At 36.3% G+C, this 20,545-nt stretch overlaps 1 protein-coding gene across 15 annotated transcripts in view; it reads left to right on the top strand.

Moving 5' to 3' along the window:
- Positions 1 to 20,545, top strand: part of SLIT2 (slit guidance ligand 2) — a 274,697-nt gene that overhangs the window by 18,135 nt on the left and 236,017 nt on the right. For all 15 annotated transcript variants that reach the window (XM_052780382.1, XM_052780381.1, XM_052780383.1 and 12 more), the window contains exon 4: positions 4,410 to 4,481. In XM_052780382.1, the coding sequence (XP_052636342.1) occupies positions 4,410 to 4,481 (72 nt within the window). The remainder of the gene's footprint in view (positions 1 to 4,409; positions 4,482 to 20,545) is intronic.

Here is a 20,545-nt window from a genome sequence, read left to right as displayed (position 1 = left end):
TCCTTAAATTGATCCTTCTGTATACTTCTTCCATCAGTTTGCTTTGAAGATGCTTTTCTAGTCTTTACTGTGTTTAAAAAAGACTGATCTCTGGGAGCTTTAAACTGAAGTATTTAAAATACTTTGCGTACTTCAGGTAGTATGTGGACTTTGCTTGAATTCATCATGAAGAGCTCAAAAATCTACCTGTGCCAGTCTGTCAGTTTGCCTAATCTCTTCCTAAAGATGCATTCAGTAACAGAAGAAAAAGAAGTTCTATATATTTTAATTGCAACTGTGCCTCTGTTTTGTTAAGTTGAAAGAATTGTGTGATGTTGGACCCTCATCTGTTTATTTCTTGCCACTACAAAGGGAGTTTACAGTCCAACGTTAGAAGAGATTCTCCAGGACATTTTCTGTTGCTTACACCACTAACACTTCATCTCTTCTGAGCTCTCTGCCTTTGCTTAAGAAATGCCACTTTTTCTAGCTCAGTTGGGAAACTGAATGGTAGCAGTATGGAATATCTCATCACTGTTTCTTCAGTGCTTCACGTTGAACTTCATGCCAGTTCTGGGAGAGCAGTTCAGCTGATGCAACTGAAATTCCTCTTCTCACGTTGTCCCAGGGGAAATGCTGCCTGCTAGCTAGCTGTGGTGAGGTTTCTGCCAACACACATTGAAAGAAAAGGTGGTGGAGTTTTTTCTGGTGGTTTTTACTCTGCAGTAGCTGTAGTTCTTTGCAATCTATAGTCATGGATTCTGTGATCCATCTGTGCTTACCTCAGGTTTCAGCTCCAGGGAGAAAGCAGATCATGCCTGTCTAACTCTTGTTCCATTATGTCTGTGTTTTCTGGATACGTGTTGCTTTTCAGACAAAATTAAGCATGAGGTCACCTGAAAAAGTAGAAATATTGGAGAACCATGTATATTAGTGAACCATTTTAAAATAGGAATCAGTTTTCTGGACTCCTCGTGTGGCTCTGTCTCATAGAGTGAAAACTCTTCATAGTGACTGTTGAACTGGAAGCTGTTGTGTACTGTGATACTAGTCTGTGTATTCCAGATTTGGTCTGCATCCTTCTTCACATTCACTTACATGTAAATTTGTAGCATTTTTTCAAACAGAACTATCTATTATAGTTTTGAAGAATTCATTTCAGTGAAGTCCAGTTCAGAAGATCTCCTTGTAGGAAACTTAAGAACAGCAAATTGACCCCTTTGAAAGCATGTGTTGTAATTTGTTAGAGGTAAAGAATAGCTAAAGCCTCTTTCGGAAGTATGGTAAAGGACATATTTCCCAATGTTGCCTTCATGAAAATTAGTAACGTTTGATATTCTTAGGCACAGGCAATAAGGAATGGTCAGATTTTTGGTAGAGACAGCTTAGTTCTGAAAGAAACTCCAGTGAGTGGGTTGAAATTATTTGAAGTAGAAGCTACAAAATACAGGATTCCTTAAAGATCAGAAGTTTATTTAACTTGTGTATTCCCTCAACTCAGTGCTCAAAGAACAAACATTTTAATTTTGTGAAAGGCAAAGCAAAAATGTAGGTTGAAACACTAAGTGCCAAGCTCACTTGGTAGAAACTGTTGAGTTGTGAGGGTAGTGCTATTTATTGTTAGGTTCATTCATGAACTAGATTTATTGTCTGTAACTTAGATTTAAAAGCCTGTACAGCAGCACATGCATCAGTATGTTAACAGTATAGTCAGTTGTGTGGGCTGTGTGAACTAAATGTAATAACAGAAGCTACTGATCTAAGGTATTAACTGCTTGTGTAGAAAGTTATGTACTAGTACAAGTATTTCACCTGTGAAGTGTCCTTCTAAAGCAATGCTAAGTGTGTCCTTGTAAGACTGTTGTTGCATTTAGTGAAAGGCAGCCTGCCTGAAGAACTTCATCATCAGTTAATGTTACATCATTGTACTGTAGTGCCTCCTTTTGTTTTATATGGCACTTCTACAAAAACACAGATACTAAATGATTTCATTGCCTCTTCAGTTACAGCTTGCCATTATTGTCTACCATCTGAACCTAATAGAGTCCTTAAAAAATATCAACAGAAATTTTTGTCCTGAATAGCTTCTGATTAGAGACTAACTTCCCAAAGTCTTTACCCTGCATGTTTTCCCATGTACTTCTTGATCTGTAATCATGGACTTAGAGGTTTAAGTCTGAACTATCTATTTAGCAATGAGAAGGGATGAATGAATTTTATTTCTCTATTTAACCATTTGTTTAGGTTCAGTATCGAAGAATTCCATTTTCACATTATTCTTTTTTGATCACAAATGTAACTGTTACTTTGAAACAGTTTTCCTTCTACTACTTCAGTTTTGTGGTCTTAGTATATACTTTTATAAATAAATTTACTAAAGGTAGGAAAATATTTTTAAACGACCTTATTTTGAAAATGCAGTAGATCCACAAACACTAAAATACATCACTTTCTTTTTTTTATGTAGGTAAGGCTTTCTTTTTAAGCAGTGTTCAAACCAGAAGTCTTCCACTAGTCATAAACTTCTTTATAGCTTTATCTTTCCTTTATATTGAGAACTTTCCTTCTACTGATTTGGAAATATAACTTGCAAGATCACAATTCAGGTTTTTTTGCTGCTGCTGGATTAAGCATTTTTTCCTATTTCTTACTAAACTGCATCTTCACTCATTTCACTTATCCTGCTACTGTAGTCCTTCCTTTTCAGGATCTCTTTCATTCACTCTAAATTATCTTTTAATCTTCTAAATGTGTGATTTAAATTTCTTCTGCTTAAAGAAATTAGGATTTCTGGTGCTTGACTAACAAAAAGGAACCTGACATTAAAACTGGAGAACTATGGATATCTAGATCTCAAAAAGCTCACTGCTTGCTTATGGTTTGAAATGTGGGAGTGAACCTGTGGGTACGTAAGAATATTTTTCAGATTATTTTGCTCTCATCAGTAGCCACATTGAACTTTAAGGGAGCAATAACTAAGTGAACTAAACCATGGAGCTGTGTAAAACTGGATATTGAGTGTGTATGTGTATCTATATGGGAATTTATAGAAAAACCTTTAAATTGGAAAGACCTTTAGATGGAACAATGTTTATGAAAAATAAGCCCTTAGAGGCTAAACAGGCTTAACTGTTTGAATTCAGCCTCAGGACTAACAAACAAGAAATTCTGAAGCTTTATGAAATTCTAAAACTTAATTTTGCAAAACTGCTGTCCAATATCTTTATTTACCTTGTGGAATGTCTTGGTAGCAGTATGTTTACATATGTAATGTAACCACTGTAAGGATAAAATAAATATCAGATACTACCATGCAGTGTGGTGTCCAGGAATGCCTTGAATTATTGTATTGAGAAGCACTGTGCATTGCAAACTGAGCCTTGTGATGAGGTTGATGGGACAAAACAGTTTTTTCAGTATGTTGCTTTGCTTGAATAGCAGGTGACGTGTGTGGTGCATTGCTTAAAAACAACCAAAAACCTGTTCTGAGCTTGAATTCTTGGCTGGTATGAGTGTATGCTTCAGGGCTGTCACTTAAACACATTAGAAAGAATAATCTGCATTGTATGTTTAAAAAAAGATGATGAAGATGGAATATATTTGTCTTGGCTAGTGGTTGTTCTGTTGCCTGTGGCTATAATACAGTGGGTTTTGAACTTGTCACTTCAAACTAAGTAGTTTTGACCCTGGTCAGCATGTTCATTGAGAAACTTCATAGACAAATGGGTATCTTCCAAAGTCCAGTTGTAGTTTTTCTTTTGTACTGTCTTATGTACAACTGATTATGGTGGGGTTTTTTTGATTTAACTTTCTTTGGTGTATCTTTACAGCTGGAGGAAAAAAAACCCTGTATGCAAAAAACCCCCTGTAATGCCAAATACAAGCTGGGACTTTCTGATTTTTTTCTGACTTTTGCTTGATCAGGGTTTCTGTAACAGCTTCCTTTGCTTTTTTTATTTAAATTGGTTATATGGATCTTTAGATACATTGTCTGATTACATAACTAAGTGTATGCATTTGATACATGTTCCCTTGAATCTTTCCATGGTCACAAAATGTCTATCTGCTTCATTATACTAAGAGGAACACAGAGTTGGTGGGGAATTGGAAGTTACGCTGCTGATTTTGTATTTTTAGTTTTCTGGTTGTTTATGCAGGACAGAGTCCTGACTTAGTGATTGATTCACACTACAGAGCTTCAAAATCTTTCGTAAAATAGGTAATATGGTCGGTTGGGGAAACCAGAAAATGTAATTAGTCCATGGTAAATTTACTGCTGGACCATGTCTCCGCTAATGGACCAGCATTGCATAGCCTTTCTGGTCTTTAAAATCAGCTTGTTACAGCACTGAGATGCCTGCTCAAAGTGGTTGCATTGCATTGCTGTAGCACTTGTAATTTAACACAACTTTTTCTTTTTCTTTCTAAAGGCGCCTAAACAGAAATAACCTCCAGTTGCTTTCTGAACTGCTCTTTCTGGGGACGCCGAAGTTATACAGGCTGTAAGTAGGCACGACCCAATAACTTATTCTGGAAAATTTGGAATTGGTCTGTTATTCTCTCTTGCATTAGGTTTTTTGTCTTTTGCCTCAAACAGGGCTAAAATGCATCTAGGAACATTGATGTTTTGTTTAAGCTGAGTACTTTCTTTGACTGCTTTGCAAAATTTTTTTTTTTCAATCTAGGTTATTTACTGATAGTTGTACGAGACAAAATATTGTTTCATCCATTCCCACTTTGGCAATGAAGTTTTGCTGAAAGAATACTTTGGCCTTCCTTTTCTCCTGTTTGTTTTTTGGTTTCTGTGTTAAAAGAAATAAAAAATGCCTGTGGAGATTCTGACCCCGAGATATAGCACTGTATAAGTACTGCGGTTTGTGATGTTCTGTTTTTGTGGCTGTGCACGCTTGACCAGAAAAATCACAGCATTGGCAAATAGTAGGTCTGTGGAGAAGTCTCTCCTGTGTCCCCTCACAAAGAAAACAAAGGTAGTAGCTTAAGCTCTGGGAATAAGAAACTATGAAATGTTTTACCTTAAATAAAAACTATCAAATTGGGTAATGAGTTTTTGTTTTGATTGTATTCTTTGGTTTGATAATGTTTTACTCTTGGCAATATTTTTAAATTAATGTTTTGAACCATTGGCCCTTCTAAGAATCCATTTACTTCTGTTGCAGTAAAAACGTGGAATGAAGCTCAGATACTGATTTCTGTATTTATCTACATGATCAGTTATTGTAAAAAATAAATTTTAAGGTACCTTTCAGTTATAGTATGTGATATGGAAGGGATACAACATGACATGCTTAAGTAGGCTTTGAAAAGGTTGTACAAATTCAGCCCTGTTTTAATTAGATATGTATCTGACACATTTCCTTAGACTTCAGGTGAGATTTCTGCTGTTGAAATTGCTGATTTTACAGAGCTTCACCCCTTGTGTGCTTGGAAAAAAAAGACTGAAGGTAGAGGAAGGTGGGGTTCCTCTGATTTGTTTCCACTTTAGTATATAGAAATATTCTTGAGAACAAGTGGTATAATGAAGCTTTTTTTTTTTTAGGAGTTGATTTCTGTTTTAATGTTGTGAAATAATAGTTCTTTTTTCCCTTCTTATAGTAATATGAAATGGTAAACTGAAAATGTCTCTATTATTAGTGTAAACATTTAGTTCTGTGTATTTTTGTTTCTTTCCTTTGCTTTGGATGTATGCTTTGTTTCTAGAACTTCCCTGTAGATGCAATGAGTTGTTAAATTACTAGGCCAGAAGGCTCCTGAAGGCTTTTGTTCTGACAAACAAAAGTATTTTACTCTGCTATAATATGATAATATATTCATATGTGGTTTTATATATTAACAATCGAGTCTTTTATAATTTCCATCAGCCATGATAAAGATATTACCTCCATAAGGAAGGAAAATGAAAGGGATTTATGATAATTTTATTATTCCACCTATAGTGCAATGGTTGTTATCTAAATTCATATAAAATAGAAATGAGCCGTAATTTGCAGGCAAAAAATGGATGCACACTTCAGGCAAAATCATACTTGAATATATTTAATTCAGAATTGTGTATCTGATAGATGCTAGTCTTAAATCTATAATGTCCTTTGACATAAAACACACAACTGCTCATAGCGTATATGGTGGAAAGTAAGAGATCACTGGCTTCACAGTATTAAATTTCCTCTGCCTAAGGGTTATTGTTGATCAGACCATGAAAGTGAATGTCTGGTTGTAATGCATTCATGTTTAAAAGCAAATATGAGCGATACTGAAAATCTACAGTCGCTTAACACTAAATTTGTAATTAAAAAAATGTCAGGCCAATGAAGGGATTGATGCTGGTTAAATGTTGTTCATCAGTTTTCAGATTATATGTAGCTTGATCACTATGAAGAGTATAAAATGATTTGGTTTTTTACATGTATCACTGTATATGCTTACATGTATTGACATCCAAATAAATATATTTCTAAGGAGAATTAAAGTTCTCTAAACATGATCAATAAAATGTATAATATGCTTTGGTTTTAGTATTTATTTTTGGCATTTAACAGCTAATCAAACAGTGTGTGTACTGTGAGTTTTCAACATACTATTGAGCTTCTGTGAATAATAATTACCATTTGACCCTTGGCTGTAAATGAGATGCCAGGTGAAGAAGCACATATGCTTGTTGTGTAGCCTAAATGCAATATAAAAGAAAGAGGGTACACTGTATATGAATTATGATTAGACACAGTTGGTTGCCGCCAGCGGCCGGCTATGCTTTCCCTTTGCTGTCTGCTCCAATTTCTCTTTGGACGGGTTGAGAGAGCACTGCGTGTTCAGGTCAAGATGTTTGCCTAGAAATAGTAGTACAGTTGCAGCTGTGTTTGCTGGAGCAGGAGACTAGTTTAAATAGCATTACCATTTATCCAGTCCATTAACAGAACTCTGTAAAATAATACCAACTCTGCATAAACTACAGGACAGTGTAATAAAATTACAAGCACTTGTTGACAGATGGGAAGTGTAAGTAAAGGAAAGCGATAGGTTGAGAGTTTAAAAGAGACAGTGCATTATTTTCTGTGTCTAAAGACAGTTGATTTTCAAAGGTAATCAAACGAATTATTTTTTCAGGTTACTTTCTTCCACATTTAGCACCCTTCCAAGAAATCTCCTGGAACTAGTTAAAAAGGATAATTTTAGTCAAAGCAGAAACTGATTTTCCCATTACTAGTTATCTGCAAAGGTGTTTTGACAAAAATATTTCAGTAGGAAGTAGTTAATGCTAAAAATGGGATGAATAATGCTGTAGGGTATATTAATCTTACCTTGCAAGGTATCTCTCAAAGCACAATGTACATGAACTTCTGTTTTGATCCAGTAAAGGTGCTGTTGTAAATCCCCTGAGGTAATATTAGTCCATGTTCAACAAGTACTTTTCGTGCAAGAAGGGGATGCATTGTTTTCAGTGACCCGTATGCCCACTCACACTAACTTGTCTAGCATCGGCGATGGTACGTTAGTACAGAGCGCTCCTACAGCCTAGTGAGTGCTTATCTGAGACAAATAGATTTTGACTGCTTACTTTGGCTGGTTAGATCACAGTTCATTGATTGCCGTTTGCTGCAGGATACCAAGTGCTGGACCCAAAGCTGTTTGAAAATTCAGTTTTAAAAGATACCTTTATTAATCAGGAGCATGTAAAGGTTATTGAATTCCATGTACAAAGCTTGTCCCTTTTGATTTACATTTCTTGTGCTTGGAATGAGGTTAGGTTTCCTTACTGACCAATATTTGCTGTAAAAGTTAAGCAGTACTGGCTTTGAAAAAACAATCTTTCTAGTGGATGTGCTCCGATACTAGATATGTTTTCCTTCTAATACCTACTTGAGAAGATACATACTGTGAATAAGATGTTTCTCTAGAGGAAAGAAAAAAAATCTTAATATAGTCTGATTAATAAACACTGTTTTGAGATGTCTGTTAGTCACTTTAAAAAAATTCCTAACAGCTGCTAATTAAAGGAAAAACATACTAAACATCAAGAAAACCTTTTAAAAAAAAAAAATCTTAGGGCAGAACAACAGCAGCAGCAACAACAAGAAAACATGCTGCATGGGGGGCCCTTGCAAAAATTCCTCCTGAATTAATTTCTGCCAGCTATGATTAAAGTGTGTGGTACTAGATGTGTCAGACACCATAGTTCTCTGCTTCATTTTACTCTTGGCCTCTTTGGCCCCTGCCACAATAAATCCCACAATGGTTAGGCAGGAATTGCAGGTTACAGTTGCCAGGGTTACCGTTGTCCGGTCGGACCGACATCATTACTCATCCAGCCCGCTAGCCTGAGTGCTGCTGCCTGCTCCCGGTGCGGGGAGGAAGGCTGCGGGCGGCTGGCGCAGAGCGGAGGGAAGTTCTCCGATCGCGTCTGGTTTTCAAGCTGGTGCGGGAGAACCTGTGATTTGCATAATTTGCTGACCGTTGTTTTGTTTTTACCTGTGCCAAGAGGAAAAAACAAACAAACAAACCAAAACATCAGATAGGAACAAAAAAAAAAGATAAAAGGACGGTGTATGTAAGATGCTAAAACGGCAACTTTTAAAATATTTTTTTAAGTGCTGGTCTCCTTATTGTTAAGGTGGCTGCATTTGCGGCTTAATTTATAGTTTCGTCATATCTCTTTTAACAGTAATCATGGCAAGTGAGACTATAGTCATAATTTTATAGAGAAGATATTTATCTTCAGTCTGAATCTGTTTTAACAACTCGATAGAGAAATCACTCATTAGAAAAATGCTTGTTATCCCAAAGCCTCTGAAATCTTATTCCAACTGCAGATGGGTGGCTCTGGATGTTAAATCCAATGAGGAGCAAGAATGAGTTTCCCCTTTTCAAAAGGCAGTATCGATGAATCTCTTTCCTTTTGCAAGTAGATTGTTAAAGGAACTGCTGGTGGATAAGCGTAATGGGTGGATTTCCACTGTTGTATGGGCTGCAATAACATTAAAGTGTGCTCCACCTCACTGCAGAAGGGTGCTGGATATGCAGCAATTAAAGATTTATTGGAACATGAATTATGAAGCCTCCTTGTTGCTATATCCTTCCCAGGAAAGTGCATTTAGTTTTTTTTAGTCATTTATTTCAGTTTTTATGATTTATTACGGGGCATTTTAGCAACCTGTGTACAAGGTAACTTGTTTTGTTTTGTTTTTTTTTAATGATAGATTTGAATCTTATCCTTTTAGGGGTAAATAGAAACAAGTGAGTCTTCCATACATTGTGTCCATCCTGCTAGTGTTTTAACTTCTTGTGTTTTTTCTACCACAGTGGTTTAGTTCAAATACAAGAGTGTTTAAATTGTTTTATCTAAACAATTATTAGGTTAATGAACAGTAAAGTTGGTAAGAACATATCGATACTGCATATAGTGTACGTATAAAATGAGTATGCAGTTTTGGCTTTGTGGTATTGTAAGCCAGTAATTAAAAAGAAATCTCTGATTTAATATATGAGTAATTACTACTTTTTCTTGCAGTGTGGAAGCACCATTATCATAGCTTTGCTATGTTGGTGCATTGTTACTAATACCAGGTCTTATTGCCCCAGTCTAGAATGTTTTCAGGGTGAATTTGGTCCCATATGCTGCAAGTCTACTGCCAGTAACAGTTCTGAGAGTCTTATCTTTGCTATAATTGCAATCCATAGATAGACAGGACTATCTAAAAATAGTAGAATTAATAGGTATTAAAAATATGCTTGTTAAGGTTCATCACCTGTAAGAAGAAACTAAAGTAACTAAAAACATGTTGCCTCTGTCCTAGGTTTGTAGTACCTCTTCTCTGGCATTCATTTCTGGTATGGAGGATCTAAGAGAGAAACTTTTGTAAGACATTGTAAAGACTGATTATTGCTTCTGTCACCTGCTCGTTTTTAATCTAGGGAGAAAAGTGAATTAGGAGCTTGAATACTTTATGCAACTTAGCTTCTATGTGCATCTTTTCTCTTGTCCTACCATCACTGGCTTCTACCTTGAGTTCTCTATTCTCTACTATAACGTTTCAAAATTGGAGACTAGATCATCCTTTACAACGTAATGAGCAGAACAAATAACACTGTAGCTTTGCTTCAGACATAAGCCCTACTTATGTAGGGCTAGAGATGGCAAGATGACTTTTTAGAGGTTTTGGAAGTGCTGCGAAAACTTGTACACTTCATCAGGTGATTTATTTTTTGAGCACAGAAACAAGAATTATATATATGCATTTGGTGTACGACTTGCAGTAGTTATATCCTAGCAACAGCAAACATTCAGTCTTAGGTTTAGCTGAGTGGAAGTGTTGCTGAAACCAGAATGAACTTTTGAAATGTAGTCAGAAAAAAAAGTAAAATGTATTATCGCTCTATGCAATTATTGGACTTCAAACTTCACTAAATTACTCTTCCTGCCCTTTCTTTTAGAATTTTTTAATCTGTAGGTTTTTCCTGAGCTACACTTTCTTTTGTATTTTCAGAGTACCTGCCATGATGCTGGGCAGGAAAAAAAATGGTATACCAAATATACAGAAATCAGGTTAAATGTTGTTACTTGAAGTAATAGTATGGGATTTTTAAAATTGGAAGCAAACTTTTTTCTTGTGAAATGGCTCTCTCAAGATGGATGTTTCTATTTTTAATTTTGAGATAATTAGGAGGTGTCTGTAAATTGCAGTTAAATTTGCCTTTATTTCTTTAATTATAAAACCATAATTTCATGTATTTTTTACAAGCAATATTTCCTTTGCTATGGGGTAAAATGGCAAATTGGATGGACTTCTGGGGCTGTAAGCTAATTCTGCTACTGTGCAGATTACTAAATCTTTATGTAATCTGCATTACCAAGTGATATTGTTGACTAATTTCAGCGAAAGATGCTTGTAGGGATACTTATAACTATTGATTTTTCATTAGAACAGACACTCCAAGACTGTTTATTGTTTCTTTTAACCTTAATTGGAAAATCATGTTAAACACCAAGCAAACAAAAATATGGCTTAAGGTGATTCTTCTGGATGAACATAAATATCTGTGGTATTCAAAAATTTCTGTGCTATTAGCTGTTGATATTTAAATATGTCTAATGTGAAAGCATGAATCATATTAATAATTACTCAAGCCATAGCTCTTTTAAAATAATGTGGTGGTATTCAGAATAATCAAGAGATCTACTTTAGCTATTATGGCTTTGTTATCTTGACCTGTTCGGCCCCAAGCATAAATAATGATCTTCCGTATTTTTGTTGACATGGTAGCGGTAAAAGCAGAGAACTAAGATAATTGCCTTTTAATACGAAAATTAAAGTAGCTGGGTTTGGGTCACCTGTAACCATATTCATGTCCAGTCTGAATCAGTCCCTGGGTTGTTCCTGGAGGGTTAACCTTGAAAGCTTTGGTAAATTGTGATATAGGAAACCTTTCAGGCAGGAGTTAAGTAGGAAACTGAATCTCGGTGAAGGAAGCAATGAAAAGTAAAAAGGCATGTCGGAGGAAATGCCATTATTATGTGGTACAGAAACATGGTGTGAAATGTTATAAAGAGGACATCTGTGAGTCTTGCCTTGCACAGAGTGGACATTTAAGTGCAGCCATGTCATCTTGATTAAAAAAAGAACAGAAAAGAGGAATAAATCAGGCCAAGGGAAAATGTGAAAGTATAGAGGCTTGTCCCTATGATGGTAGGTTTCTTCTGCGAGTGGAAGATTAAAGCCTAAAGTAACTGAATAGCTGAGAAAAGTCCAAAGAAAGGTTGATTGCTTCCCCTCCAACAGTTCCAATTGATTGAAAAAAGCCTAATTTAAAGTTCTGTTTGTTCTGTGTCTTAAACCATCAGAATTTTCTTTTAGAACTGGGGGAATGCTCTGGAAGAGAAAGAATCCAAGGATAAAAAGTCATTGCAGGCCAACAATTGTTCCTAATCCTCACAAAATGCTGGAGAAATTAAATTTATTCTTTATTGCTCAAAGTGTTACCTAGGTCACTGGGCGATGGGAAAATTGAACTGGAAGTCGAGTAGGCACAATCTTTGTTTTGTGTCTAGATGCTTAACCTTAGACACGACAAGGCATCTTAGTGTGTTGTGGGAACTTGGTTCAGAGTATTAACACCAGGACGTTTATTACCCTGGATTTATAATAGGCTGTGCTGTCAGTAGATGAAAATGTTGTGTTTACATTTCAGTGTTAAATGATCATTTAATTAACACCTAAGGAAAAAAAAACCTTGTGAAATTCTTAGCAGCTTTTATTGTTGGTTTCCTTGGAGGTTTTAATATCCAAGTTACGCTGCAGTTGCTTCTATAAGTACAGCTAGAAAAGACATTTATGAATGTAGTCAAGAAGGACAGACAGTTTAACCCCTGTTGACCCTTCATCCTGAATGTTGATTTATATAGCATTTTTGAATGCATTGAATTTGTTTTAAAGCTTGTCTAAAGTTACTCACACATCATTCAAACAACACATGTATTTTTCCTTTTAAAAATATTTTGCGAAGTCTACTTTCTTACAAAGACCATAGCTTTTTCCTAGAAAATTACTAATATATGGAGAAGGTATCAACAAAAATTTTACTGTAGTAAAAAAAAAAAAAAAAAAAGATTGTTGTTTTGCCAGATTAGTCTATCTGTTTTTGGTAAGAATATACAAGCTTTTATAAGAAAAAAAGGAGGTTTGAAACAGACAACGTATCGTGCACTGGTTGTAGTAGCTCCTGTCTGAATTCTTCAAAAGGAATAGGAAATTGTCAAGGGAAACAACATTACTACAAAAATGCATATCCACTTTAGCCAGCACGGATCTACTTTCATATGTTCCATTGTATCAAAGAAAGTCAAGGCTATCTAAAAGCTTTAATTTGCCCTTGGTCCTTCATAATGCTTTTTGTTGTAACGTTGATCTACAAATGCTTTTTGCAATACTGTTGCCCTACAAAGCATGTTTGAATAGTTTTTTGCATCCTAGAGCTAAAGCTAGATGAAATGCTCTTTGTTAAAGAGCAGCTGCTCTTCAACTGATGTGTTTTTATAAACACACTGTAGTGAAAACTGAAATTACAGCTAGGTTTAGAGATTGGGGTTGTTGTTGTTTTTTCTTTTTTTAGGGGTGTGTTTTTAATCAGTCTCTGCTTAGGGGATAAAACCCCCAACTTTAAAGCATGTTAATAGATTAATAATAAAAAACCCCACCACAGCTTAACTCAATTATTGATGACCCACAAATTTTTTGGTATACTTTTTGTTTTTGCTGATGATCATATCCTTTACACATGTCAATAACTGAGCTGGAAAACTTAGGAATCTGCTGATACAGTAAATGTTCCTTTTCTCCACACGAATGACATAAACCATCCAACACTTGATGAAATATTACAGCTGCAGTGAGAGTCCTATCTGCCAGTGGGATCTCAATGTTTTTCAAACTTCTCTGAATATATTTATTAGGTTGAAATTTAATATTCAGATGGAGACTTGTCAGAGGTACTCGCATTTGCTTTTGTCTGAAATATTTGACCATTTACAGTCAAAGCAGTGTATCACAATTTGAGTACATTTGTCAGTGTTTTTAACTGAAAAAAATTTCTGCAATATCCATTTCTTGAATTGACATGTCAGATGGAGTACTTAGGATATGCTTAGGATAGATAAGAGAGGCTTACCCTGTACCACGCTTAGATTACTCCCTTCACTTCGCAGTCCTGGTAGAGATTTTAGGTTTGCTGAACTGGTGAGTGATTAAGACGAGCAGTGCGTGCAGGAAGACATAGGCTAAACTTTCCACACGCAGACCGATAGACTTCAGCTGAAACTATGTTGAACGGTGTGGGACTCGGAGTCCTGGTAGGCAGGTCACATCAATTATCTAAGTACCAATTAAAGGGGCTCTCATTACGGTAAGGAAAAGTGCCAATATGTAAAGTGCAATATTGGGTCTCAGAGGAGAGCTGAAGCGAGGGCCACAGTGATGAACAGCCCAGACCGTTGTCCTGATCCTTGTAGCTGTTGTAAGGATACCGGAGCCAGGGCTGGCGGTTTTATTTGGGAAAGGCTGCTTATGAATACTGAGCGGAGTTTATTCTCTCCCTCAGACACTTGAGGGGCCTGCTCTGCTAATGGCTGTTCAGACCCACCTCGTGGGGAATAAAGCTGGGACTTGCTGAACTCTTTTCATCTTTACAGCCAAGCCCAGGTGCAGGCCCTCCCTGGCGCAAGGGTATTTAAAGGACCATGCTCTGAAGGCTTCTTTCCATGGCCCTTAATCTTTAGGGGGAAGAAAAAAGGGGCTGAAATGGGGGGGTAAATCTTTTGGTTAAGTACTCCTTGAGGATTTGCAGGGTAATACGTACAAGAGACAAAATCCTTGCCTCTTTCTTTTAATTTCCCCTTCTGTCCAGACAGTTCAATGACATTTTTATTTTTACTGTGAATGTGTATTCCATACAGTTGTAAGGAAGGGCTGCTCATACTTTATAAGGTAACATGTATAAGGAGAGGTTTGACAGCGGCTGTTCAGTGCTTTCAGTACTTTTAATACAGGGGAGGCAGAAGAAACATCCACTCTTTTTTCCCCTTCTGTGGATTTTTGTAGGAGTGGTGGATAGCTGGAAGAGATTTAGATAGTTCATTGACCTCGAAACTGAAAAGGTTGCATCTCAAGTTTGATAAGGCCCACAGGGAAGGGTTGCAAAGATAGGATAACAGCTAATGTAATGAGGGGGTATTTGTAGTAGCTGCTTCTCAGAGTATAAAGATATGGAAGGCTAAATGGAGAGAAAGAGTGTAAATGTGCATCTTAAAGTGGGAGGAAGAAAAAAATCTGAAAAGCTTAGCCGAACTAAAGAAAATTATTTACGTGAACTAAAAAAAAGAGACGCTCAAACACATACATACACTGCAGGAAAGCAGTGATCATTTCTGAGACTGGAGAAAATTCCTGTCTGGTCCTTACTACTTCTGCATTAGTGTTAAATCTAGTCCATGATTAATTGGTTCTGTCATACTCTGTTTTTTTTATGAGTTGTGCATTCTTTGTAAAAGGCAAGAGACTGACTTCCCTCCTTGATTTTAGTAATGTGTCTGTAAATTCAATAGAGCAAATACTTTTGTGTAACTCTCCTAATGGTACTTCCCTCATCATTTATGCCCCTACAACACAAGAACAAAATAAAAGCATCACTAAAAAAAAAAAAAATCTCATTTTTTAGTTCAGAGAGATTTTTTAAAAGTGAAAAACCAGAACTCCTACGAAGTGGAGAGCATACCACACCTAAAGAGGACTGCTTTGCCACTTGATCTCCAGTACAGCATTCACCCAGAGGTGCAGAAGCCAAAACTTCTAATTTGACACAGGGTGCAGAGATGTTATCTTGGGGCTAAATTTTAGGTTTGTATGTAGGTTTGGCAGATGTCAATTTAAATTTCATCTAGAAAAAAGAATCATAATCGTAGTCTTGCTTTTCCTTTGGCTCACCAGTGAGGGTAGCCAGACATGTTCAGATTTGAGGGTCTAACTGCCAATGCAAGTCATCTTCACTGTTCTGGCTGATAACAGTGGCTTTATCTGTGCAAAAGAAGAGAATCTTTCACTATGTTATAAGACTTCTCAGGCTAGGAAATAATTAGAAAATTCTACAACTGTTTTAGAATCTAAAACTAGGAAGAAAATTAACTCTATCCCAGCTGAAACAGGACAATCACTGTTAGCAAAGCTTGTTCAGCTAGCATACCATATTAAGATGAAAGAATTTTACAATATCCAGTGTACAGCCACCTTTACTTTGAAACCTCACATACAAATTTAGGTTCAAAGCTGTTGGGGTGTGGCCCGTTGTGCCACATACTGTTAAAGTTTTAGATAAGGCACTGGGGTGAGGTATTTATTATTGGTCCATTGTTTTGTAGCCTGTTGATTACTGATCTAAACTGTGTAAACAGCACACCAGTAAATTTTGTTAGAGGAAATAATACTAAGGGATTTAAATAAAAAATAAAGTATGCCAGAATTGTTTTTCCTGTGGATATGGACTGGAGAACGTGGGAAATGCAAAATACTTATGGCAAATTCAAGATTGTGATCACTGGGGAGAAAACTATTGTAAGGGACTTAATAGCTATAAATGTACAGTGCAGCATGGAACAATAACATCATGCAATTTTGTGTGTATGTATCAAAGACACTGCAGGAAACGGAAAAGAAAATATTTTTAACTATACTGCCGTTTTGCAAAACCACTGGCAAGGTGGGTTGCTTTTCTAGCTAATGTGGGATGTTTACTTCAAATGCATTTTTCCCATTTTGTTGCAACATTAAAAACATTTCACAAGGATTTTGGCTAAACTGAGTTTTTTTGTCTGTTCTTGTAATCAGGTTGCAAAATGTATTGTGGTTTTTTTTTTCCTCAGTCAAATGACAGAAAACTGAACTGGATTTGAGTTACAGAGAAGGCTTTAAAATGAGTATGTGCTGTTAGCTTAGTTGTGTAAGAGTGAAATTGCAAAAGAATGGCAGCATTGTGGGTGTGCATATACGGGGGGGAACAAAGAGCAAAACTGGGAGAAATGTAATTGAATTAAGAGGTTGATTGGTCAAGAAAAGATTCTTGCAGCAAGTTGCAAGTCTTTGAGATGGGTGACCTAAGAATGATCATTTGGCATCTATTCAGTACTCTAGTTAAAATACTAATAATGCTTCCAGATATATGAATTCTTATTAAAAAAATGGAACTTGACAGTCTGCTGGAATTATAAATTCACAAGATTTAATATTTAGGAGTAACAGTGGATGTTGGATTTTCACTGTAGTAGCAGAAAATCAAAGCCTTTTCTGCCATTAATTTTATTCACTGCTGGTCTCCTAACCACTCCGTTACAAGCTGTCTTCATAGTGATTTTATCTACAAAGGTGCCAAGTCGGGGAGAACAGCCTAATTCTGTTTTGCAGTATGACAGCTTGCACTATTGTGTTACATGTAATTTATTTGACTAGGATGGTGAAATGGAGGCAGATGAAGCAAGCATTGCTGACAAGTGATAGTTCTCATACCTAGATAGACCCTAGACAGTGAGTTGGTAATAGGGAGAAAATTCTGAAATATGAAAAAGCTAACATTTACCTGGAAGTGGCAAATACTGTATTAGGAATCTGCTGATTGCTGATTTGTCTTTTCCTCCAGGGAAGACTTCTTTGTCTTACAAGAGCTCCAGATCACCATGATTGTTTGTAATGTAGGATTCATTCTAGAGAGCCTTTCAGCGCTGGCAGAAAAGTGTTGAAGTGTTATCAGTGTATTATTTCACAGGCTAACTCTAAAGAAATTTAGATTAAGGTGCACAAGAATTGTTGCACATTTTAATAAACAAAAGTAGAAAGCATTTTGTATTGAAAAAAATCATACGGTTATGTTACTGTTGCTGTAAAAGACTTCAAAGTTTGTTTCCTGAAGGAAAGCACTGTTAGCATAACTACTCAGTTTTGTGTATTCCCTGGAATAGGAATTTGAGTCTTCCTAACTCTGCCTTTCATGCACACAGCAAGGCCTTAGTGTGTGATGTGTGGGTATGCAAATACATTAGCACTGGTAATTCTTTGGGCCTTCATTATTGATGTTTAAGATGTTAACATATTAAAACAAACAAAAAAATGAACAAAAAAACCTAACCCCCCAAACCAAAAAGAAATCCCAGTCTTTGAGAAGTAGTCAAAGGGAAAATGCAATAAAGCTGGCGATACCTGTCTTGAAAACATTTCTTTGAGTTTGTCCAAAAGAAAGTAGTTAGAAAAATATTATCTGTATCCATGAAATGTTGCATTATTATTTGATGAATTAGCGGTATGCATTTGGAACTTAATATCTTCATATAGAGAGTAAGAATGTGATGCTATAGTTCCAGTTTATGGTTCCATAGAAATGTAAAGCTATTTGACTACATACTTTGTTGAAAATGGAACTTAAACTAGATTCCTGTAACAGTATTCAGTGCTTCCTTTTTTGCATGATCTAGCTGTGGGTGGGATTGTTTTGTAAGAAAGTCTGCTGTTACTAATCTGTCTTTTTTGCTCACTTTACTTGTATTTTTTAATTATGGTTGTATGACTGTATTTGTCCATTGTGTTTTATTTTGGCTTCTGAACTCAGGATGACTTTCTAATTTGGTTGCTAAATGTGAATGTTGCAGAAAAGTCTTTTTAATGGTGTAACATCTCGTTCTGCACAATAATAGTGCAGGTCCCATGTGAATTTGGCAAGTATTTAAACAAAAAGGGAGAGTAGTTTTGGTACGCCCAGAGGAAGATACAGAAAGAAGATAATCAGTGTTATCCATACTGCTACAGTGTTTGCTCATCATCATTTTGGTACGCCATGGTTAATGAATTTACCTGGATCTGCTAGGAATCTCTTTCCTTCTAAATCAAGATATGGAAAACCCTGGGTCTATTTTTTGTGAATATAGATAAGAGAAGAAACAGCATACACAGAAAGCTATGACCAGCAATTTAAAAAAAAAAAAAAAAAAAAGGAAAAAACTTGGAAAATGTTTCAGTTTAAGTTGGGTGGTCCAGAAGAAGACTGAAAGGATGTTCTGAATTTGGTTTCAGTTCCTTACCAGAGGAAAACATTGTATAACCAGAAATCACATTCTAATTGATGCTTTGTTTTGCTTTATCCTTAATTACAATATCCTGCTGGGTGTAGTTTTATCAGTAGTGCTTTTGAGATTGTGTAATGTTTAGAGAGGATTACGCTACGTAAAACTTTCCAAACATGAGACTTCTTTAAAAAAACGAAATGTGGTGTGAATTAACTGTAGTTTTGAAAAGGAACACAGTAAGCTTTTTGGGGGGGTTAAATCATGTATGATAAATATGTTTTTTTGGTCCATTTTATGCTTTTTGTTTTGTTCTTGGCTGTTGGGTTGGAGATGTGAATCTGTAGAAACTGCTCCAGAAGGTATGAACTGTAAAGGGAAAGTAAGGAAATATCTATTTGTGCTGAAGTTTTATATAGAATTGATACTCTGAAATAAGCCTAGGTAGTGTTTGAACACATGAGAATTTCTTAAAATAAACACAGCCATGAAGGGAAAATGTGATAATGACTTGATGATGATGAGTGTCTGCTGTTACGGGTCCAGTGAGACGCAAGTGCCAACACCCCAGCCTCTACACCATGATCCAAATTGTAACGAAGGAATTTGGCAGCTCTGATGCCTTTATGTGAATGTATTACCATGGCTATGAAGATAAATAGTTCCAAAGTGGAAATACTAACAAATATTTAGTCATTTCCAAGCAGATTAGAAGTGAAAATAGGCATACTATAGGAACCAAGATAAATAGGAAATATATCTTCTGAGTATGTGTGTTCCATTCCTTTTTCCCTGGGCTGGTTCTTCCTTTTAAAAATCAGTGTATTTAGACAGATTGTATGTATTCCCTTTTTAAAGGTCACATCCCAGTTTCTTAATTTCCTTCAACTTCCTTCCTGCTCTTCCTTTCCTGTGACTCTCCTCTTATGCAAACATCAGCCCTGATTAAAGCCTAAAGCTTGCTGAAAATTTTCTGTACTGAATTGTAAACTGGTGGGCTGTCTGATAACCATAAACTGTCTAATGAAGTGCAAGAGTTCAGATTTATTCTCAAGGGCAGGCTCCCCCTTGTGGGTGCTGAGCCTGTTACTTCCCAGCTTTCCATGAGCTTCCTAGCACTGCGCTAACTTCACCTATAATTCCACGCTTTTTTTTTTAGTTAATATCTGTATATAATTCCAAAGTAATTTTTTGTATCCTCAAGTAGTTTTCAAGCCAGACTGGCCTGAAAACTCTTAACTCAGAAAGCAGATTTGTAGAGTGGAAAAAATATCGCCAGAACACAAAGGTCTTAACTATTTTGCTGTTCCTGTTTTTGATGCAACCCCATCTGCTGCTTTTGGATATAAACAATTCCCATATAAACTTGATATATTAGCTTTTTCTAAATGTACTGCTTAGCTTCTCTGCTAAATAAGTTCATGTCCTGTAGTAGATGTCTACCATATGGTACAGATACCTGTAGTGAGTATCAGCACTGGTTGCTGGCAGATTATTTTCCATCAGGTTCCCCAGGTTCCTCTGCCAAAGATTAGGGAGAGCTGTATTGCTTGGGTGGAATGAGGGGTCTTTTGTTTTGAATGATGATGCAGGATTTTGCAATGGAATCTGGGCCCTGGCAGATTTTAGAATTTCAGAATTTAAAATTCACAATTTCAAGGTTAGAATTTCAAACTGTGGTAAAGACAATTTTTTTCTACTCTCTTCAGTTGGCTGACTGTTTCTTGCAAGGTGTTTAATGCAGCTCACTGAGTTGACTTATTTACACAGCCTTAAGAGGCTTTTCTCCTTGCTCGCTAGCCCAAGCTGAATGACTCATCTGAGATCAAGCTGTTGACAGAGGAGATGCTTTTGGAGCTGCAGATGGCACTGCCAGCATCTTAATGAAATCTGGTGCCAAGGGAAGCATATGAAAAATGTAGGAAACAATACTGTAAATTGCATGTGAATCTTGAAAAATAG

Source organism: Harpia harpyja, chromosome 2, assembly GCF_026419915.1.
Source record: "Harpia harpyja isolate bHarHar1 chromosome 2, bHarHar1 primary haplotype, whole genome shotgun sequence".
In the NCBI taxonomy this organism is placed as follows: domain Eukaryota; kingdom Metazoa; phylum Chordata; class Aves; order Accipitriformes; family Accipitridae; genus Harpia; species Harpia harpyja.
Note: the sequence above shows the minus strand (reverse complement) of the source record. Positions and strands in the feature narration are given on the sequence as shown.